Source organism: Saccostrea cucullata, unplaced genomic scaffold (genome assembly GCF_032062105.1).
Source record: "Saccostrea cucullata isolate Sc308-1 unplaced genomic scaffold, CSIRO_AGI_Scuc_v1 ctg52, whole genome shotgun sequence".
NCBI lineage: Eukaryota > Metazoa > Mollusca > Bivalvia > Ostreida > Ostreidae > Saccostrea > Saccostrea cuccullata.
In genome coordinates, this window is record NW_026931531.1 from 277909 (window position 1) to 294893 (window position 16985).

The window sequence follows — 16985 nt, forward strand, 5'->3', positions numbered from 1 at the left end:
TGTCTCTGATTTGTAAAGTGTATAGTGACGTATCTTTAATGGGAAATAATATTCTTATGGTGTCTCAGATGAGAGAACGTGTCCTGACGATGCCTTATACAAGAAAACGTATTCTGACGTTTTTTTATGAGAGAACGTATCCTTCCGGTATTTTTTATATTGTGTCGATATCTTTAATGAAAGAACGTATCCTGACGGTATCTCTGATAAAAGAACGTATCCATTCGGTATCTTAAATGAGAGATTATATCCTGATGGTGTGTTTGATGTGAACGTATCCTGACGGTGTCTTTGATAAGAAAACGTATCCTTACGGTGTCTTTGATGAGAAAACGTATCCTTACGGTGTATTTTATGAGAAAACCTTTTCTAACGGTGCCTTTTATGAGAAAATGTATCCTGACTGTGTATTTTAAGAGACCACGTATCATGACGGTGTTTTTAATGAGAGAACGTGACCTGATGGTGTCTCTAATGAGAGAACGTGTCTTGATGGTGTCTAAAATGAGAGAACAAAATCTGACGATGTCCCTGATGAGAGAACGTATCATGACGGTGTTTTTGATGAGTGAACGTATCATTGCGGCATTTTTGATGTGAGAACGTATCCTTACGGTATCCTTGATAAGAAAACCTTTTTCTGACGTTGTCTGTAATGAGAAAACGTGTCCTTACTCCTACTGGTGTCTTTGATGAAAGGAACGTATCCTGGCGGTGTCTTTGATGAGATAAAGTATTCTAACGGTGTCTCTGATGAAAGAACGTATCCTGACGGTATCTTCAATGGGAAATACAATTCTTACGGTATTTTTGTGAGAGAACGTGTCCTGACGGTGTCTTTGATCAGAGAAAGTATCCTGACGGTGCCTTTGGCAAAAAAAGGAACTGGTGGTGTCTTTCATAAAAGAATGTATCCTGGGGTGTCTTTGATGAGAAAAGGTATTCTGAAGGTGTTTTCGATGGGAAAACGTATTCTGTTGGTGCCTTTGGTGAGAAAATGCATTCCGAAAGTTTCTTTGATGAGAGAACGAATCATGACGGTGTCTTTGATGAGAAAACGTATTCTGACGTTGTTTTTGATAAGAGAATGTATCCTGACTGGTGAGAGAACGTATACTGACGTTGTCTTAGAAGAAGGAACGTATCCTGACGGTGTCTTTAATTAAAGAATGTATCCTTACGTTATCTTTTATGGGAGAGTATATCATGACGTTGTTAGTGTCTTTGTTTAGAGAACGAATACTGACGGTGTCATTGATTAGAAAACGTATCTTGATGGTGTCTTTCATGAGTGAACGTATTTTGACGTTGTCTATAATTAGAAACGTATCCTGGCGGTGAGTCTGATAAGAGAACGTATTCTGACGGTGTCTTTGATGAGAGAGCGTATCCTGACGGTTATTAAACTTATTCTGACTGTGTCTTTGATTAGAAAAAGTGTCCTCTTGATATCTTTAATTGAAGATTGTATTCTGACGATATCTTTAATGAGAGAACCTGTCTTGACGGTATTTTTGATGAGAGAACGTATACATGCTAACGGTGTCTTTTTGAGAAAAAGTATTCTGACGGTTTCTTTGATGAGAGAACGTATCCTTACGGTATTTTTGATATTGTGTCAGTATCTTTAATGAAAGAACGTATCCTGACGGTATCTCTGATGAAAGAATGTATCCATACGGTATCTTAAATGAGAGATTATATCCTGATGGTGTGTTTGATGTGAACGTATCCTGACGGTGTCTTTGATAAGAAAACGTATCCTTACGGTGTCTTTGATGAGAAAACGTATCCTTACGGTGTCTTTGATGAGAAAACGTATCCTTACGGTGTATTTTATAAGAAAACCTTTTCTAACGGTGCTTTTTATGAGAAAACGTATCCTGACTGTGTATCTTAAGAGACAACGTATTCTGACGGTGTCGTTGATTAGAAAACGTATCCTGACTGTGTCCTTGATGAAAAAGTATCCTGACGGTGTCTTTGATGAGAGAGATTGTATTTTGACGGTGTCTTTGATTAGAAAACATATTCTGATAGTGTCTTTAATTAGAAAACGTATCCTGACGGTGTCTCTTATGAAAGAACATGTCCTGACGATTTCTTTGTTGAGAGAACTTATTCTGACGGTGTCTCTAATGAGAGAACAAAATCTTACGGTGTCTTTGATAAAAGAACGGGTCCTGACGGTGTCTTTGATAAGTGAACGTGTCCTGGTGGTGTCTTTCATGAGAGAACTTTCCTTATGCTGTCCCTGATAAAATAACGTATTTTGACGGTTTTTCATATATATTAAGTGTATACACGTATATACTATGTGTATAATGACGGTATCTTTAATGATAGATAATATCAATATGGTGTCTCGGATGAGAGAACGTGCCCTGACGATGTCTTTCATAATAAAACGTATTCTGACGGTTTCTTTGATGAGAGAATGTATTCTTACGGTATTTTTTATATTGTGTCGGTATCTCTAATGAAAGAACGTATTGTGATGGTATACGTATCTCTGATGAAAGAATGTATCCATACGGTATCTCAAATGAGAGATTATATCCTGATGGTGTGTTTGATGTGAACGTATCCTGACGGTGTTCTTGATGAGAAAAAGCATCATGACGGTGTTTTTGATTTTTTGAACGTATCCTTACGGTATTTTGATGAGAGAAGGTATTCTGACGGTATTTTTGAAAAGAAAACGTTTTTTCTGACGTTGTCTTTAATGAGAAAACTTGTCCTTACTCCTATTGGTGTCTTTGATGAAAGGAACGTATCTTGGCGGTGTCTTTGATGAAATAAAATATTCTATAGGTGTCTCTGATGAAAAAACGTATCCTGACGGTATCTTCAATGGGGAATTATATTCTTACTGTATTTTTGATGAGAGAACGTGTCCTGACAGTGTCTTTGATTAAAGAACGTATCCTGATGGTGTCTTTGATGAGAAATCGAATCCTGACGAAATCTTTGATTAGAGAACGTATTCTTACGGTGCTTTTGGTACAAGAACGTATTCTGGTGATGTCTGATAAGAGAATTTATCCTAGGTGTCTGATGAGAAGGTATTCTGAAGGTGTTTTTGATGAGAAAATGCATTCTGACAGTGTTTTTGATGAGAGAGCGAATCACGAAGGTGTCTTTGATGAGAAAATGTATCCTTACGTTGTCTCTGATGAGATAACGTATACTGACGGTGTCTTTGATGAGAAAACGTATCCTGACCGTGTATTTGATGAGAAAACATATCCTGACTGTATCTTATGATAGAACGTATCCTGACGGTTTGTTGAGAGAACATGTCCTGACGGTGTCTCTAATAAGAGAACGATATCTGACGGTGTCTTTGATAAGTGAACTTATCCTGTCTTTGTCTTTGATGAGAAAACGTATCCTGATTGTGTTTTTGATATTCTGGCGGTGTCTTTGATTAGAAAACGTGTCCTTACTTCTGGCGGTGTCTTTGGTGAGAGATGGTATTCTGACAGTGTCTCTGATGAAAGAACGTATCCTGACGGTATCTTTCATGAGATTTTATATCTTTACGGTATTTTTTTTTTATGAGAGAACGTGTCCTGACGGTGTTTTTGACAAGAGAACGTATCCTGATGATGTCTTTGGTGATAAAACGTATTCTGAGGTGTCTTTGAAGCGAGAACATATCCTTACGGTGTCTTTATAGAAGATGATATCCTGACATTGTCTTAAATGAGAGAACGTATCCTGACAGTGTCTTTGATGAGAAAACGTATTCTGACGATGTCTTTGATTATAGAAATCCTGACGGTGCCTTTTGAAAAAAAATGTATTCTGATGGTCTTTGATTATAGAATGTATCCTTTGTGTCTTTGATGAGAAAAGGTATTCTGACGGTGCCTTAGGTGAGAAAATGTATTCTGAGAGTGTCTTTGATGAGAGAACATATCCTTACGGTGACTCTGATGAGAGAACGTATACAAATGATGTCACTGATTAGAGAATGTATCCTGACGATGTCTTTGATGAGACAACGTATCTTAGGGTGTCTTTGATGAGAAAAGGTATCCTGGCAGTTTTTCGATGAGAAAATGTATTCTGACGCTATCTTTGACAATGGGACTTAATTACTCTGACGTGTCTTTGAAAGGAGAACGTACCTTACAGTATCTTTGATGAGAAAACGTCCATTCACAGTTTCTTTACTCGGAAAAAACCCCACCACATCCTGATATATCTCTGAATTAAAATTTACTTTGACGGTCTCATTGATGAAATGATGAACCATTTCTTCAATGACAGAACTGAAGATGATTTGAGTGTTTTACTTTGAACCTATTTGTCACCATATAAACAATACTTTTATTAGATATATCTTACCTTGACGGTGTATTGAATAAAATAATTTATAACATTCATCACTGTAAATCATCAATTTTCTATATCTTCACCTTTTAAACCTTTATCTTAATGGCGTCTTTCATTTGATAACTTACCAAGTCAATATCTGTGTTGTACATGTTTGCCTTAGCCTGGTGGTGTCTTTAATGTAGAACTTATCCGATGATCGCCGTTGAGAAAACATACCCTGGTGTTTGTCTGATCAGAGAACTTATCCATACGTACGGTGTCTCGATTTAAAAAAAACTTACCCTGATAGTGTTTTGGGGTGCCTTTGATATATAACTTGATTGTTGAAGTATAGATTATAAGTATCAATGACTTTGAAAGTAGTGATTATCTGTTAATACTTTATTTTAACTTTGTCTTTGACATTGGTGACTGTCTTTCAGAACTTGCTTTATCGTTGTCTTTGATACCTGCCTGGTACTATCTGTTAATTAGTACTTATTTTGTCGTTGTCTATGATCCTATTGGCTTTTTTGTGTCTGATAGGTCTTAACACCAAGGGACTGGGCAAATACTTACGGTTCAGTTGTCATTAAAAGAAATGCTTACCCTACCAGTATCTCTGACGCTAGAGTAGTCGGTTTTTGTTCGTTCTTTCGATCGTCTCTGTTTTCTCGGTCGTGATCTCTGACTCTAAAAGATGTGTAATATTATTGATTTTTATTTTTTTTTTCGCTGAAGGTTGTCATAGATTATGTTTTTCATTTACTTTTGGGGTTTCTAAGGATGTATAAAATTTCAATTTTCAACGCACCTTTTTCCAAATTCCAACTTCTCCAGGTAAAAATTTATCACAAAAGCTTTAAAAAAAATTTGGTAAGTTTGGAAAACGATCCAAAAATAGAAATTTTGATTTGGAATTCCAAGAGATTCATACGAGTCCTTTCGTTTCACCTGAGTATCGCATATTTCTCTAGTTATGGTCAACAAATTCTTACCTGTGAGTGAACCTGTGTAATATGGATTAACTATTTGTTGAAGTATTTTTTTTCTTTACTACACTGAATGAGCTTTTTAAAGGCTTAAAAGCGTGAAAACATGGTAAAGATCTTAAATATATGATCAGCATGCACTGAATCCTTGGGACGCAATCTTTCATTGCTTGATAAAGGTGTCACAATGTGTGAAGTGATGTTCAAGTATATATTGCCTTTCAAAGAGATCAACAATTCCGTTTTACTTAACTCTGGTATCTTGAAATCCAGTCTAAATTGTAATTGTCATACCAAACACAATGATCAATTCTTTGATTATTTAAAAAATCATAACAAACAACAAACGCTGCTATTATTTTTTTTACTTCTTTATTACTTTTCCTATTTCTCTTTGATATTCTGATTAATATAATGCATCTGTCTTGTGATGTCTGTTCATCAGTGGTTTATGTGATAAACGTGATGAAAAATGAAATGAGGAAGACAGATTCTGTTTCACTAAGCAGTGTATTGTGAGCATGTGGCTGTAACTGCGCACAGTGAAACAAATAATGGCTTCTGTGACGTGATGATGCAAACAATCTCTGTCATGTGCCCTCTCGTGATAGTTCTTTTGAAGCAAACTGTAACAGCTGAAAATACGCAAAGTAAGGAAGACAGGTGAAATGCGTTGTGAACACAACGAAATGTCTATCCTTTTGTTGTGTTAAAAATAATGAATTTACTAATTGGAGTAAAATTCTAAATATACAATATTGCATTTGTTGCGAATATTTGAATACAGTTTGTGGCTTTGACGTAAAAATGCAGAATTAAAGCATATTTATTTATTTCTATCGACATTTTTTTTAGTTTTTGTAAACAAATACTAGTATGTTTTAAAATATAAGGATATTATATTTGAAATATTTAATTAATTTCTCAATATTCATTCCAAGGTACTTACATGTGTATATATATAATGATTATATAATGAATGCTAATTTGCCTGACTATTTAACTTGCCATTGTACAACTTTGGCATATGCAAAGGAGATAATTGAACAAATAGGAAACTGCTATGGTTTTTTTTTTATTTGTAACACATTTCATGAATATTTCTCCATTGAAATGAAACAAAAGCTGTTTAAAGTTGCTATTCAGATAATATTTTATATTAATGACATACACGTACCCTGTCTGTGTCTTTGATACTGGAGTAGTCTGTCTTTGGATGGTGGTGGTGATGGTGGTGTTTTCTCCCCTACAAACCAAAATTTCAAACCAGTCTAAAGAAACTGCTAACTGGATTCTAGGGTATTATTCGTTTTGTTAGAGCCAAGAAATAAATAGTTTGCCTGAGGTCATTAAATTGAAGGCAACCAGATTGATATGATAGATTAAAAAAAATGTACCAGTATTTGTCTAAGAGCACATTCAATAATTTTGTTTTGTTTTGCTGTTCATGGATTCCAAGATGTAAATTTCTGTACAATTTATTTTGTTGCAGGCAAACATCAACAAATTCAAATTAAATAAGATTGATCTCACAAGCAGCATAAAAAAAATGTTACAGCAGTCCAATATCTCATCATGTTATACCTTTAAAAATGATTTTCTTATGAATAAATCCTTGATATAAGGTCTAAAAACAAACTTTAAAGGTGTAACAATACAAACTGTAAATCTTTATAGTAATGAGGATGAACTTTGGGTGTATTTAGGTATCTAGACTGACCTGCCAGACCTTCCCGTGGGGTGTCCCGATGCTGTCTCGGATGTGATCTCTCTGGACCCCTGACGATTCAGTGGCAGATAAATTGTCCAGATATCTGAACATACAAATAATCAAACATTCTGAAATATTAATTGCAATATCCAAGTATATAGATAATCTGGATGGTCCTTGATAAACAAATGCCTCACCTCAAACAAGCTTCCAGGTCTGTCTTTAACTTCTCCTCATAATCCAGGTATTCATTCTGTAGACTCCTGTCGTTAACATTCAGAAAAAAACAAGTCAAACATTAATATCCAGATCAAAGCCCTAAATAACACTTAAAATGTATGTATCTTTAAATTTATATCTGCACCAAAGCAGAGTGCTACTACAGATAACATTAAGCCATACACAATCCTCCTTTGTAGGAAGTTGATGTTTTCGTCCATCTTAGCTCTGGATTCTTTCATGCGTTCTTCGAATGCCTGTTTGGCTGCGTCTTTTAAAGCGTTGATATTCTGAATGTGTCGACTAGCACCAGGATCGTGTTCTACCTGGAACAAAGATTGTCAACCAGCATACAATAAAATCTTATCTAGTTCATTAGAGTTAGGGCTAGAAAATTTACAACTGGGAATATTTCCATCTCTTGTTCATGTACTCACACTGACTGTTGGTTTAGGTAGTGGACGGACTGCTATATTGTCCAGGGTTTTTATGCTGGTTTCCTTTAGGATGTCAGTCTGGTACATTCTATCTCTTTCTATTGGGTTACCCTTCAAATGATTAGTATATTACAGTAATTTTATTGTTAGAAATAAAATTTGTTACCAAAATATAGATAAATTAGCAAATTAATGAAACAGTGAATAAACTGTATAGAGACAAAGTATTTGTACATATTTTAACTCTCATGGGTACTAAAGGGAAAAAAGGGGAAAAACTGTTGCCTTACATGTAGAGAGAGAACATCCAGCCTCTTCAGTTGACCTAGGACCCCCACAGCATTGTGAAGGGAGTGGATTCTGTTACCAGACAGATTCAGGATCTGTAGATGGAAGCAGCTGGTCAGGGGAATCATTTCTGTCTGGAAGAATAACAATGAAAAGATTAACATCCAAAAATATTGTAATGTTTCATGGAAATTTCAAAGGTCATCTAAGTTTGCAATGTTTAAGATTACTTTGACTTACAAGTTACATTTCCTCGCTTCTAATTCATACATTCATCTTAATTACCTGGTCATGTAACCGCTTTGTACCTACCACTTCATTCCTTTGTGCGTACAATTCTCGTAGTTGTGGTAATGCTTGTACACCATCCAGGGACTTGATCTACAAAAAAATATAGCTATACATGTATTTATCTATTTCCAATCATTTTGTTGATTATATTATTTTGAAGAAGGAGAGAACAATAACTCATTGCACCATTTTATAATAAAATAAATCATGGCATTCTAACATTTTTAATGTTAAAAAAAAAATATTTCATTTAGTTATATCTAGTTTATTTGCCAAAAAATATTAGTACTTATTTAGATTCCTTTGGACTGCAGTACAAGACAGAAATAAGTTTTACACCAAAGTGTATACTGATACCTTATTATTATTCAGGTTGAGGATCTGCAGGTTCATCATGCTTGGCATGTATGATATATCTTCCAGTTCGTTCATGCTTAGATTCAACTCAACCAAGGAACTACTTCTCACAAGGTTCTCAATTTGAGAGATAGAATTGTGGGATAAATTCAGTGAATACAACTTTTTACACACCTCTATACCTATGAACCTGAAATAACAGAAAATGGCTAGGTAGGATAAAATATAGTATATCAGTTAAACTTGTGAGGAAGCATGCAGTTATAAACTGGATGTTTTATTCACATTCATTGATGGCTGTTGTATAAAATTTTCCCAAATTTGAACATCATTGTGTGTTTTTGATTTAGCTGATTTTGACTTGGGCTTCTGAAGCAAAAAGTTTATGCTATGAATACGGATCAATATTAAATTTTCATGATTTCAAAAATAGAGCAAAAAATAAAACAATTCATTTATATTCATTGTATATCTTTATAAAAACATTTTTCATATAACATTCCTCATGTTCCTGTTTCCATGAAAAGGGATTAATTAAATATTCATACTTACTTGTTTATTTTGTTCAGTGATGCATTCAGTTCTCGTAGATTCTGAAAAGGGAGGAAACTCTCATGCTCTAAGGAAGACAACTCATTTAAGGATATGTCCATCTTGAGGATTCGAGAGGGCATGTCAATCACAGAGGACAATCTGGCCTGGGGTTCTCTGTTAGAAAGTTTGGTTTTACAGTAACAATGATAATTATAGTAGACACTCTCATTTGAACATATTAGATTAAACATTAAAATACAAAATATATCAAAATACAAAATCTCCCGACTTGAATATTTAAGATTTACATAGACCAGTTCTGGCACCTAAGGCATATAAAGTATGAAGTACCACGCTAAAAAGGAACTAAAAGTCGATACATGACATTCTTGAAGAAAATAATTCTCTATTAGGCCTATTATAAAGATTACTTGAATAATGTGTATCAAAAATTAATAACCTTTCTTTAAAATATCAATAGAGAAGTGGACTGCCTTTTGAAATGCCTTAAGTCAATAGCGTGTCCAACTCTCTAAAGTGAATGAATCAATCTCAAACCTTTCATCTCCCCAGTGGAAGCTGAACACAATATCTCTCAGCTGGCACATCTTTAAATCTAGCTCATAGTTACCACCCTTTGTTTCTACTCCCCATTCGGCAGGTTGTAAAGTGAGGGGATGAATTCTTCTCTCTACAAAATCTTGTGTCAGTTGCTTAGCCATGTTATCACTTGCTGTGATGGCCCCGAAAAATCAATTATAAATACAATTTTCCCCCTAAATCAGTAAATGTTAAAAAATTGTTTACATTAGTTTCCTTGGAACGGAAGTAACTAACTATGAGAATTACGATCCCGATTTAAAAGTATTCATTCATTAAAAATATTGACAAAGCTGAGAAGACAACACGTATGCCTTTGGTTATACATTCTGTTGCCAAAATACATTGACTCAGGATATTTAACAATGGTAAAATATATGGTTTATCATTGCTGGATGATTTTATTAAATTTTAGGCCATCTGCGGTTAGGTACAAACCATACGGCATACCAGAAAAGACCAGCTAGCACGTGTTTAGCTTTAAATAAACGCTTTATAAATATTTTATTGATCAAAGGTTATGAAGATAACATTCCTCTGTATCCAGGATTTTTGTAAAGTGACTGACTTATAATAATACGGACGTGGACATAAAATAATACGATACTAGCTTTATTTTTATGACACCCTGTAGGCACAGTCTGTTCAGACTGTTGGTATATTTGGACAGAGTAAATGATCCAGTACCAGGAAGCGCGTTACTCATGTTACTGTTAGTTAAACATGAAAGTAAACACGATGTCAGATGACCCCAAAAACCAAACAGTCAATGTGATAAGAGGTTTGCACAGAGCGGACTACAGAAGCATTGTCAGGTAACGTCAGCTAGTGCTTAATACAGGGTATGACATCTCCTAGTTGTTAGTTGGTAGCAAACTGGGTTATTTTCTTTCAAGAAAAATTGTACTGCCCTTTTTACGCAGTAAATACTTCTAAGACAAAATCTTTTAGAAGGGTGTTTCAACAAGAAGTTGTCCAGACCTTATGTCAACATGATCAGGTGGCATCATTACTTGATTTGGTAGTCTTTTATTTTCAGGTTATAGTTGAATGCTTGCTGAGCAGTTATGGTGCAAAGTTTTACACTTACTGGTGCACCAAAGAAAGAAAATGAAATATTCTAGAGAGCAATGCAATGCAAACTAAGTCAGAAAGTGTGTTTAAAGGGGAATAACTCTTGATAGACTCCTGAGAGAATGATTGATGGTCCCTTTGTATTGCAGGTGCAGAAATGTCTACCCCAGTTACAGAGGCTGCTAACCCAATCACAAAGAACATAGATGTAGCCAGTCCATTAGGTACATGTAAACACTAATTATCAGTTTGCTGTGCCTTATCAACAGTACCTGACATTGTTTTAAAGTACATTTTTTCTCTTTCATTTAGATATAGTTTCTTTGCTTCACAAATGTGATCAAGAAATATTTGAAGGTTGGAACCAGTATAAAGTAAGTTGCAAATAATTTCTTATATGTATAATAATACAGCATTGGAATTTATATTTAACGCCTTAACGTTTAGGAGACATATATTAAAGGTATTAGAAAAATTTCTCATGATAAATGTCAAGTTCTTGAAATGTTCTTTATTTTCAGAATTTATTTGATGCAGATGTGTTGGCAACCTTAGACAAATTAATTAGTGTTGCAGCCTCTATTATTGAGGTTTGTTTAGCAAGTTTATCACATAGATCCCTTGTCATTGAAATACATTTATTTTTACCAATAACATTCTCTATTTGATTGACTTTATCTCAAAATGGAGGATCCTGAACAAAATGTTGAATGCATAACATGACTGAATTTTATTTTTCAGAATCCTGCTACAGGTGCTATAGTATTAAGTGGCTGTGGAACATCCGGCCGGATTGGTTTTATTACGGCAGTAAGTTAACTTGTTCCATTATTATGAGAATTCCAATGATGACTATTTAGAGATGATGACAGCTGTCACTCTTTGTTACAGAGGACTTTCAATGCAAAGCTGTGTGAATTGTCCAGACTGCCATGTTTCAAATACCTTATAGCAGGGAGAGACAAGTAAGAACGCCACATACAAATGGACAAGGAACCATTATTAGTTCATTGGATTTTCACTGTGATCTATAATAAATCTTGTCATTTCATTTTTATATCATAACAAGGACTCTAATTTCTAGATGTAGATTCCCTTTATTTACCTGATTGTAATTATTTTCTGTGTTGGATTCAGAGCCCTGTTTACTTCCCAAGAGGCCCCCGAAGACGACCCACAATGTGGAGTGGAAATGCTGAAGGAGGTCTGTATATAGAGTCAGCTACATGCTTTAAAATATAAGGACCATTGTTTTGTAATCCAATGTAAAATTCTTGATTTATTGCCAGGCAACAGTTGGGAAGAAGCATGTGCTCTTTATTGGCATAACATGTGGGTTGTCTGCCCCTTTTGTGGGAGGACAGCTTCAGTATTGCTTGGACAACCTAGATGTGTTCACACCTGTAGTTCTAGGATTCAATCCCACCCATCAAGCAAGGTAAAGTCAGGTGATATCTGGATATCTAGATGTGTTCACACCTGTAGTTCTAGGATTCAATCCCACTCACCAAGCAAGGTAAAGTCAGGTGATATCTGGATATCTAGATGTGTTCACACCTGTAGTTCTAGGATTTAATCCCATCCATCAAGCAAGGTAAGGTCAGGTGATATCTGGATATCTAGATGTGTTCACACCTGTAGTTCTAGGATTCAATCCCACTCACCAAGCAAGGTAAGGTCAGGTGATATCTAGATGTGTTCACACTTGTAGTTCTAGGATTCAATCCCATCCATCAAGCAAGGTAAGGTCATATGATATCTAGATGTGTTCACACCTGTAGTTCTAGGATTCAATCCCACTCCTCAAGCAAGGTAAGGCCAGGTGATATCTAGATGTGTTCACACCTGTAGTTCTAGGATTCAATCCCATCCATCAAGCAAGGTAAAGATTAGCTGAGAGAAATTAAACAGCTGTGAATTAAGTGCTACAGGCACAAAAAAATATTTTTTGAAGCTCATTCTCCTTTGCTTGTTGTTGAAGTAATGTCAATGTTCTGGACTGCATATGAAAACAAAATTGGTGTTGTGTGACCATGTACTCTTTTTTCTCTTCTTTTAGAAATAATCCAATAGAAAAATGGGATTCCACTTTTTTACAAGGCAAGTTTTAAGCGAAACATGTCAGACAAGCTATCCGTTGTAGATGATCACCAGAAACAACCCAAATCTGAATAGAATTTAGAAGAAATTGGTAATTAAGGTACAAGTGGTTGTCACAATATTTTTTTTTCCTTGCAGTGGTGAACAAAATGGAAGAAATGAAAGCCTCCTCTAAAGTGTTTATCCTGAATCCTGTTGTGGGGGTATGATATTTCTAAGTGTAAACAAACCTGTGTTTCTCAGAAATAACATATTGCAAATTAAAGCATTAATTTTTCAGTTTATTCGTTTCTTTTTTTATCTTAGCCAGAGCCCATCACTGGATCTAGTCGAATGAAGAGTGGGTCAGCAACGAAAATCCTTTTGGAGACAATTTTTGCCGGTGCTACATTGTCCGTTCTGCCTGTGGAGAGACCTTGGTAAGTACTTGTGTATTCATCTGGATGAAACATGCTAAGGATTCATTACTTATTGTGAATTGTAACTGGTCCTTGTTTATTCAATTTGTTGGTTCTGAACTGTTAACGATAGCTTTTAGTTAATGTTTATATGAATGATTTTTTAGGCAGACAGAACCCTTCCTTAGGTGCTATCAAGCTGTATGTAATCATATTTATACCAAAGAAAACACAACAAATATTGCTCAGATGGTAGAAATGGCAGGAAATAGGTATGTATTCAGTACTGGAATTAAATTACCAGTATTTAAATAAATGATTCCTCCAAAATAATGACTTTATTTTTTCTCCAGTTTAAGGTCTAACGGCAGTATATACTACGTGGGTGAGGACACGCTAGGAATCATGGGAATGATTGATGCTTCGGAATGTCCCCCTACTTATGGATCTTGTTAGTTTCTCTTCTCTCACAATTTTCTTAGGTAAATTTTCTTGATAAGAATTTTTTCGTGGGCCATAGAATTTTACAAGATAACTTGAACTATTTTAGCTCTTTCGGATGTTAGAGGATTTTTGGACCAAGGCTACAAAGCTTTCAGGAACAATGATGGAGACCTCAGCTTACTGGTGAGTTCATCTTTAATAGCCATTCTCTGTAAGCTTTTAAACTCTTAGTGTGTATAGGTGTATGCAGGTAAATGTTTCAGATAAATTTAAAAATGTTACAAAATTATAAGATTTTCATAAATGCAACTTTTAAAAATAGGTCAAAAATCTCTAAATTAAAAATTAAATGTGGATGTTTAATCACCATGCTTACCTATCCATGCCCTACCTTTTTGCAAAAATTTGATTTTTTTAAGCTCTTGTAAATTTTACATAATTTTTTTATGTAAGAATTGTTGTGCAATAACCTTGAACTTAGATCATTTAGAAAATCAATGCCAATGACATTTTCATTATTATGAATTATAACCTCAATATTTTACACTCCTAGGTAGAGAATTTGGTTGCTTAATTAATTGTTTTTAAATATTTCCTTATTTATTTTCAGGGTAAACACTTTCAGATATCATATAACGATATGAAGAAGGACATTCTACCTTTTGTGAAGCCCTCTGATCTAGTCATTTACTTATCTCAGAGTAAGTACTTGTCACTTTAAGGAAGCTGAAAATATATTTTTTAATTTTATTTAAAATGAATGTATTTTGCTGTAAGGTAAAAGGAAAAATGACTTTGAAGATAAAGTTTCCAAATTATATTCAAGTAGTATTGTACATGTACACTTAACCTATAAGGAAAAAGAATTATTCCAATCTAAACTTAATTTGCTTATTTATTGAGAAAACAGCTTTTACTTCCACCTTTAAGATGAAAAAAAACTTTGCCTTTTTTATTAAAATCAGAATGTTTTAAAGTTACAAAAGCAAAAAAGCATAATATACACCTACCGGTAGTTCAAAAATTCACAATATCTTATACCGTAAATCTGGAAATTTTTGCCGTAGATTAATTTTTAGCAAAGTTGCGAGTTCATTGCATTCGCAAAAATATTTTTCTTAAAAATAAATTACCATAAGAAAATGTGAACAAGCAGTTGTCATTTACAAAATGTTGAAACGTAAAAATTAATCAACGGTATTTTGACCCGAATTCGCAAAATAAAATCGACGTAAAAATTTCCAGATTTACGGTAATCACAAATGTCCTAAAAATTGTACATTTTTTAAAACATAATAGAAAATTCTTCATAAGATTTACTACACTGTTTCATGATTTCTGAACTTCAATAAGACTTTGATAGCGATTTTCAATTTTATTTATCAAAATGTTTCCATGATGTTATCAAAAAGTTCTCCAGATATTAACGTAAATTGTATATAGCCTTGGACATGTTCTGTATCAAATGAATTCTTAACTTTTTACATTGGAAGTGTATATTGTATGTTTTTCTTCATATAAATGCCCAATACCTAGAAATATGGATTTTTCAGATGGTAAAATTGATGAAACAATGACAAAGTGCCACTGCAAGAAAGCCCTTATTTCTTTTGCCAATAATTCCTCTACTGTAAGTATAATAAACTCATCTGAGCATGAAACATCTCATCCTGTAGTTTAACAATTCTCAATCTCTGTTTATTTCCTCATCTTCAGACAGCAGATTTTATGCTTATCATAAAAAAAACTCTTCAAACTTATTCAAACTTTTTGAATTCAATTCTTCATCAAACTGAAGTTTTTCTTTAATGACAAAGTTTTGAGTTTGTTTTGAATGATAGATGACTTTTCCAGAGTGATAAGATGGATGTTGAAGTTAAGATTTTGCTGCCAAGAGAGGAGTTAGTGTCCCTGATTGGCGAGGGTGCTGTGGACCAGTTCCTGATGTTGTTTGAGGAGATCAGCATTAAGTGGATCTGTAACGCCATCACAACAGGTGCACACATCCTCAAGGGGAAAGTCTTCCAGAACATCATGGTGGACCTCAAAGTCAGGTGAGCACAGTCTTCTACACAATATGTCAGGTTTCTGTTAAACTACCAGTACATGTTAACTTACACACCTCGTATTTGAGTTAACTGAATTGCTCTTCACCACAACTGCTAATCAGTAATACATTGTACATAGAACTCCAATTTTTACAGGATTTACAGTCATGCATTATGTAACAATTATGTTATATACAGTATATTGAATCTGAAAATTGACGTTATTTTGAATCATTGTCTAGTAAAGTAAAAAGTTGACATAATGAAACATTATTTCTATTTCTGTTTCCAGCAATAACAAGCTTTTCCACAGAGCCATTGGCATTATACAGGTTTGTTTCTAACTCGTATCATTTGAAACAGTTTCATCTAGAGGTTTTATCAAATGTGTGAAAAACTGAAAATATTATTTAGAGAAAAAACACTTTCTTGCATGTGAAATGTCATTGAATTAATGTACAATGCTTCAGTCAGTGGCTCCTTTTTGCTGGTCCTACTTTATTACATTTCCTGTTTTAGAGGTTCTCAGGACTGTCCACAGAAGAGAGTAGGGATTACCTGCTCCAGTCTATTTATAGCACAGACAGCCTGACGGAGGATGTCAGAAGTTATAATATATCTAGTCATATAGAAACCGCTACACCTCTATATCAGGTACAGTATAACACATTGTGTATGTACCCTAAATCTGAAAATTTATGTCAATTTCTGCAAATTTTGGTCAAATTGGTATCTGTTAATTTTGTAGGTTGTACCTCGAGCTCTGCTGTCGGCCATTTTACACTGCAGTGTGTCAGAATCCCAGAAACTTTTAAACAATGAACCAGTGATACAAAGGGTTATATCTCAAACACTGTCGGGACTACAGAATAACAAATAAAACTGTTACATCTCAAACACTGTGGGGACTACAGAATAAATAAAACTGTTATATCTCAAACACTGTCAGGACTACAGAATAACAAATAAAATTGTTACATCTCAAACACTGTCAGGACTACAGAATAACAAATGAAACTGTTACATCTCAAACACTGTCAGGACTACAGAATAACAAATGAAACTGTTACATCTCAAACACTGTAACTACATGTGCAAACAGGTTTGAGATGTAACAGTTTCATTTGTTATTCTGTAGTCCTGACAGTGTTTGAGATGTAACAGTT

At 34.5% G+C, this 16985-nt stretch overlaps 2 protein-coding genes across 4 annotated transcripts; one reads left to right on the forward strand and one right to left on the reverse strand.

Moving 5' to 3' along the window:
- Positions 1–5690: 5690 nt before the first annotated feature.
- LOC134232906 (internalin I-like) lies at positions 5691–9942 on the reverse strand. Its single transcript, XM_062714901.1, has 11 exons — positions 9714–9942; positions 9174–9329; positions 8622–8811; positions 8286–8354; positions 7976–8107; positions 7686–7796; positions 7432–7574; positions 7227–7292; positions 7039–7132; positions 6496–6564; positions 5691–5953 (listed from the first exon to the last, which is right to left on the reverse strand). Exons 1-11 carry the CDS (start codon positions 9875–9877, stop codon positions 5909–5911), a joined length of 1239 nt encoding a protein of 412 aa, XP_062570885.1. The 5' UTR covers positions 9878–9942; the 3' UTR covers positions 5691–5908.
- A 158-nt stretch (positions 9943–10100) lies between these two features.
- LOC134232888 (glucokinase regulatory protein-like) lies at positions 10101–16916 on the forward strand. Of its 3 annotated transcripts, none has more exons than XM_062714869.1 (20): positions 10101–10123; positions 10979–11053; positions 11142–11203; positions 11351–11419; positions 11571–11639; positions 11721–11794; positions 11967–12033; positions 12119–12267; positions 12889–12929; positions 13068–13132; positions 13236–13348; positions 13495–13599; positions 13681–13778; positions 13878–13954; positions 14382–14472; positions 15325–15401; positions 15626–15825; positions 16112–16151; positions 16339–16473; positions 16568–16916. In XM_062714869.1, exons 2-20 carry the CDS (start codon positions 10987–10989, stop codon positions 16697–16699), a joined length of 1731 nt encoding a protein of 576 aa, XP_062570853.1. In that variant the 5' UTR covers positions 10101–10123; positions 10979–10986; the 3' UTR covers positions 16700–16916. The 3 variants fall into 3 exon arrangements, with proteins under 3 accessions (XP_062570853.1, XP_062570851.1, XP_062570852.1); XM_062714867.1 differs by lacking the exon at positions 10101–10123 and adding an exon at positions 10413–10597; XM_062714868.1 differs by lacking the exon at positions 10101–10123 and adding an exon at positions 10413–10570.
- Positions 16917–16985: the final 69 nt, after the last annotated feature.

Bases quoted from the DNA above. Each gene is read 5' to 3' on its own strand.
- LOC134232888 (XM_062714869.1), top strand. From the start codon at position 10,987: ATGTCTACCCCAGTTACAGAGGCTGCTAACCCAATCACAAAGAACATA. The intron at 13,133-13,235 runs GTATGATATTTC...TTTTTATCTTAG, and splicing joins TCCTGAATCCTGTTGTGGGG to CCAGAGCCCATCACTGGATC. The intron at 15,402-15,625 runs GTAAGTATAATA...TGACTTTTCCAG, and splicing joins TTGCCAATAATTCCTCTACT to AGTGATAAGATGGATGTTGA.
- LOC134232906 (XM_062714901.1), bottom strand. From the start codon at position 9,877: ATGGCTAAGCAACTGACACAAGATTTTGTAGAGAGAAGAATTCATCCC. The intron at 8,108-8,285 runs GTAGGTACAAAG...TTATTCTTCCAG, and splicing joins ACGCACAAAGGAATGAAGTG to ACAGAAATGATTCCCCTGAC. The intron at 5,954-6,495 runs GTACGTGTATGT...GCGTATTTTCAG, and splicing joins GTATCAAAGACACAGACAGG to CTGTTACAGTTTGCTTCAAA.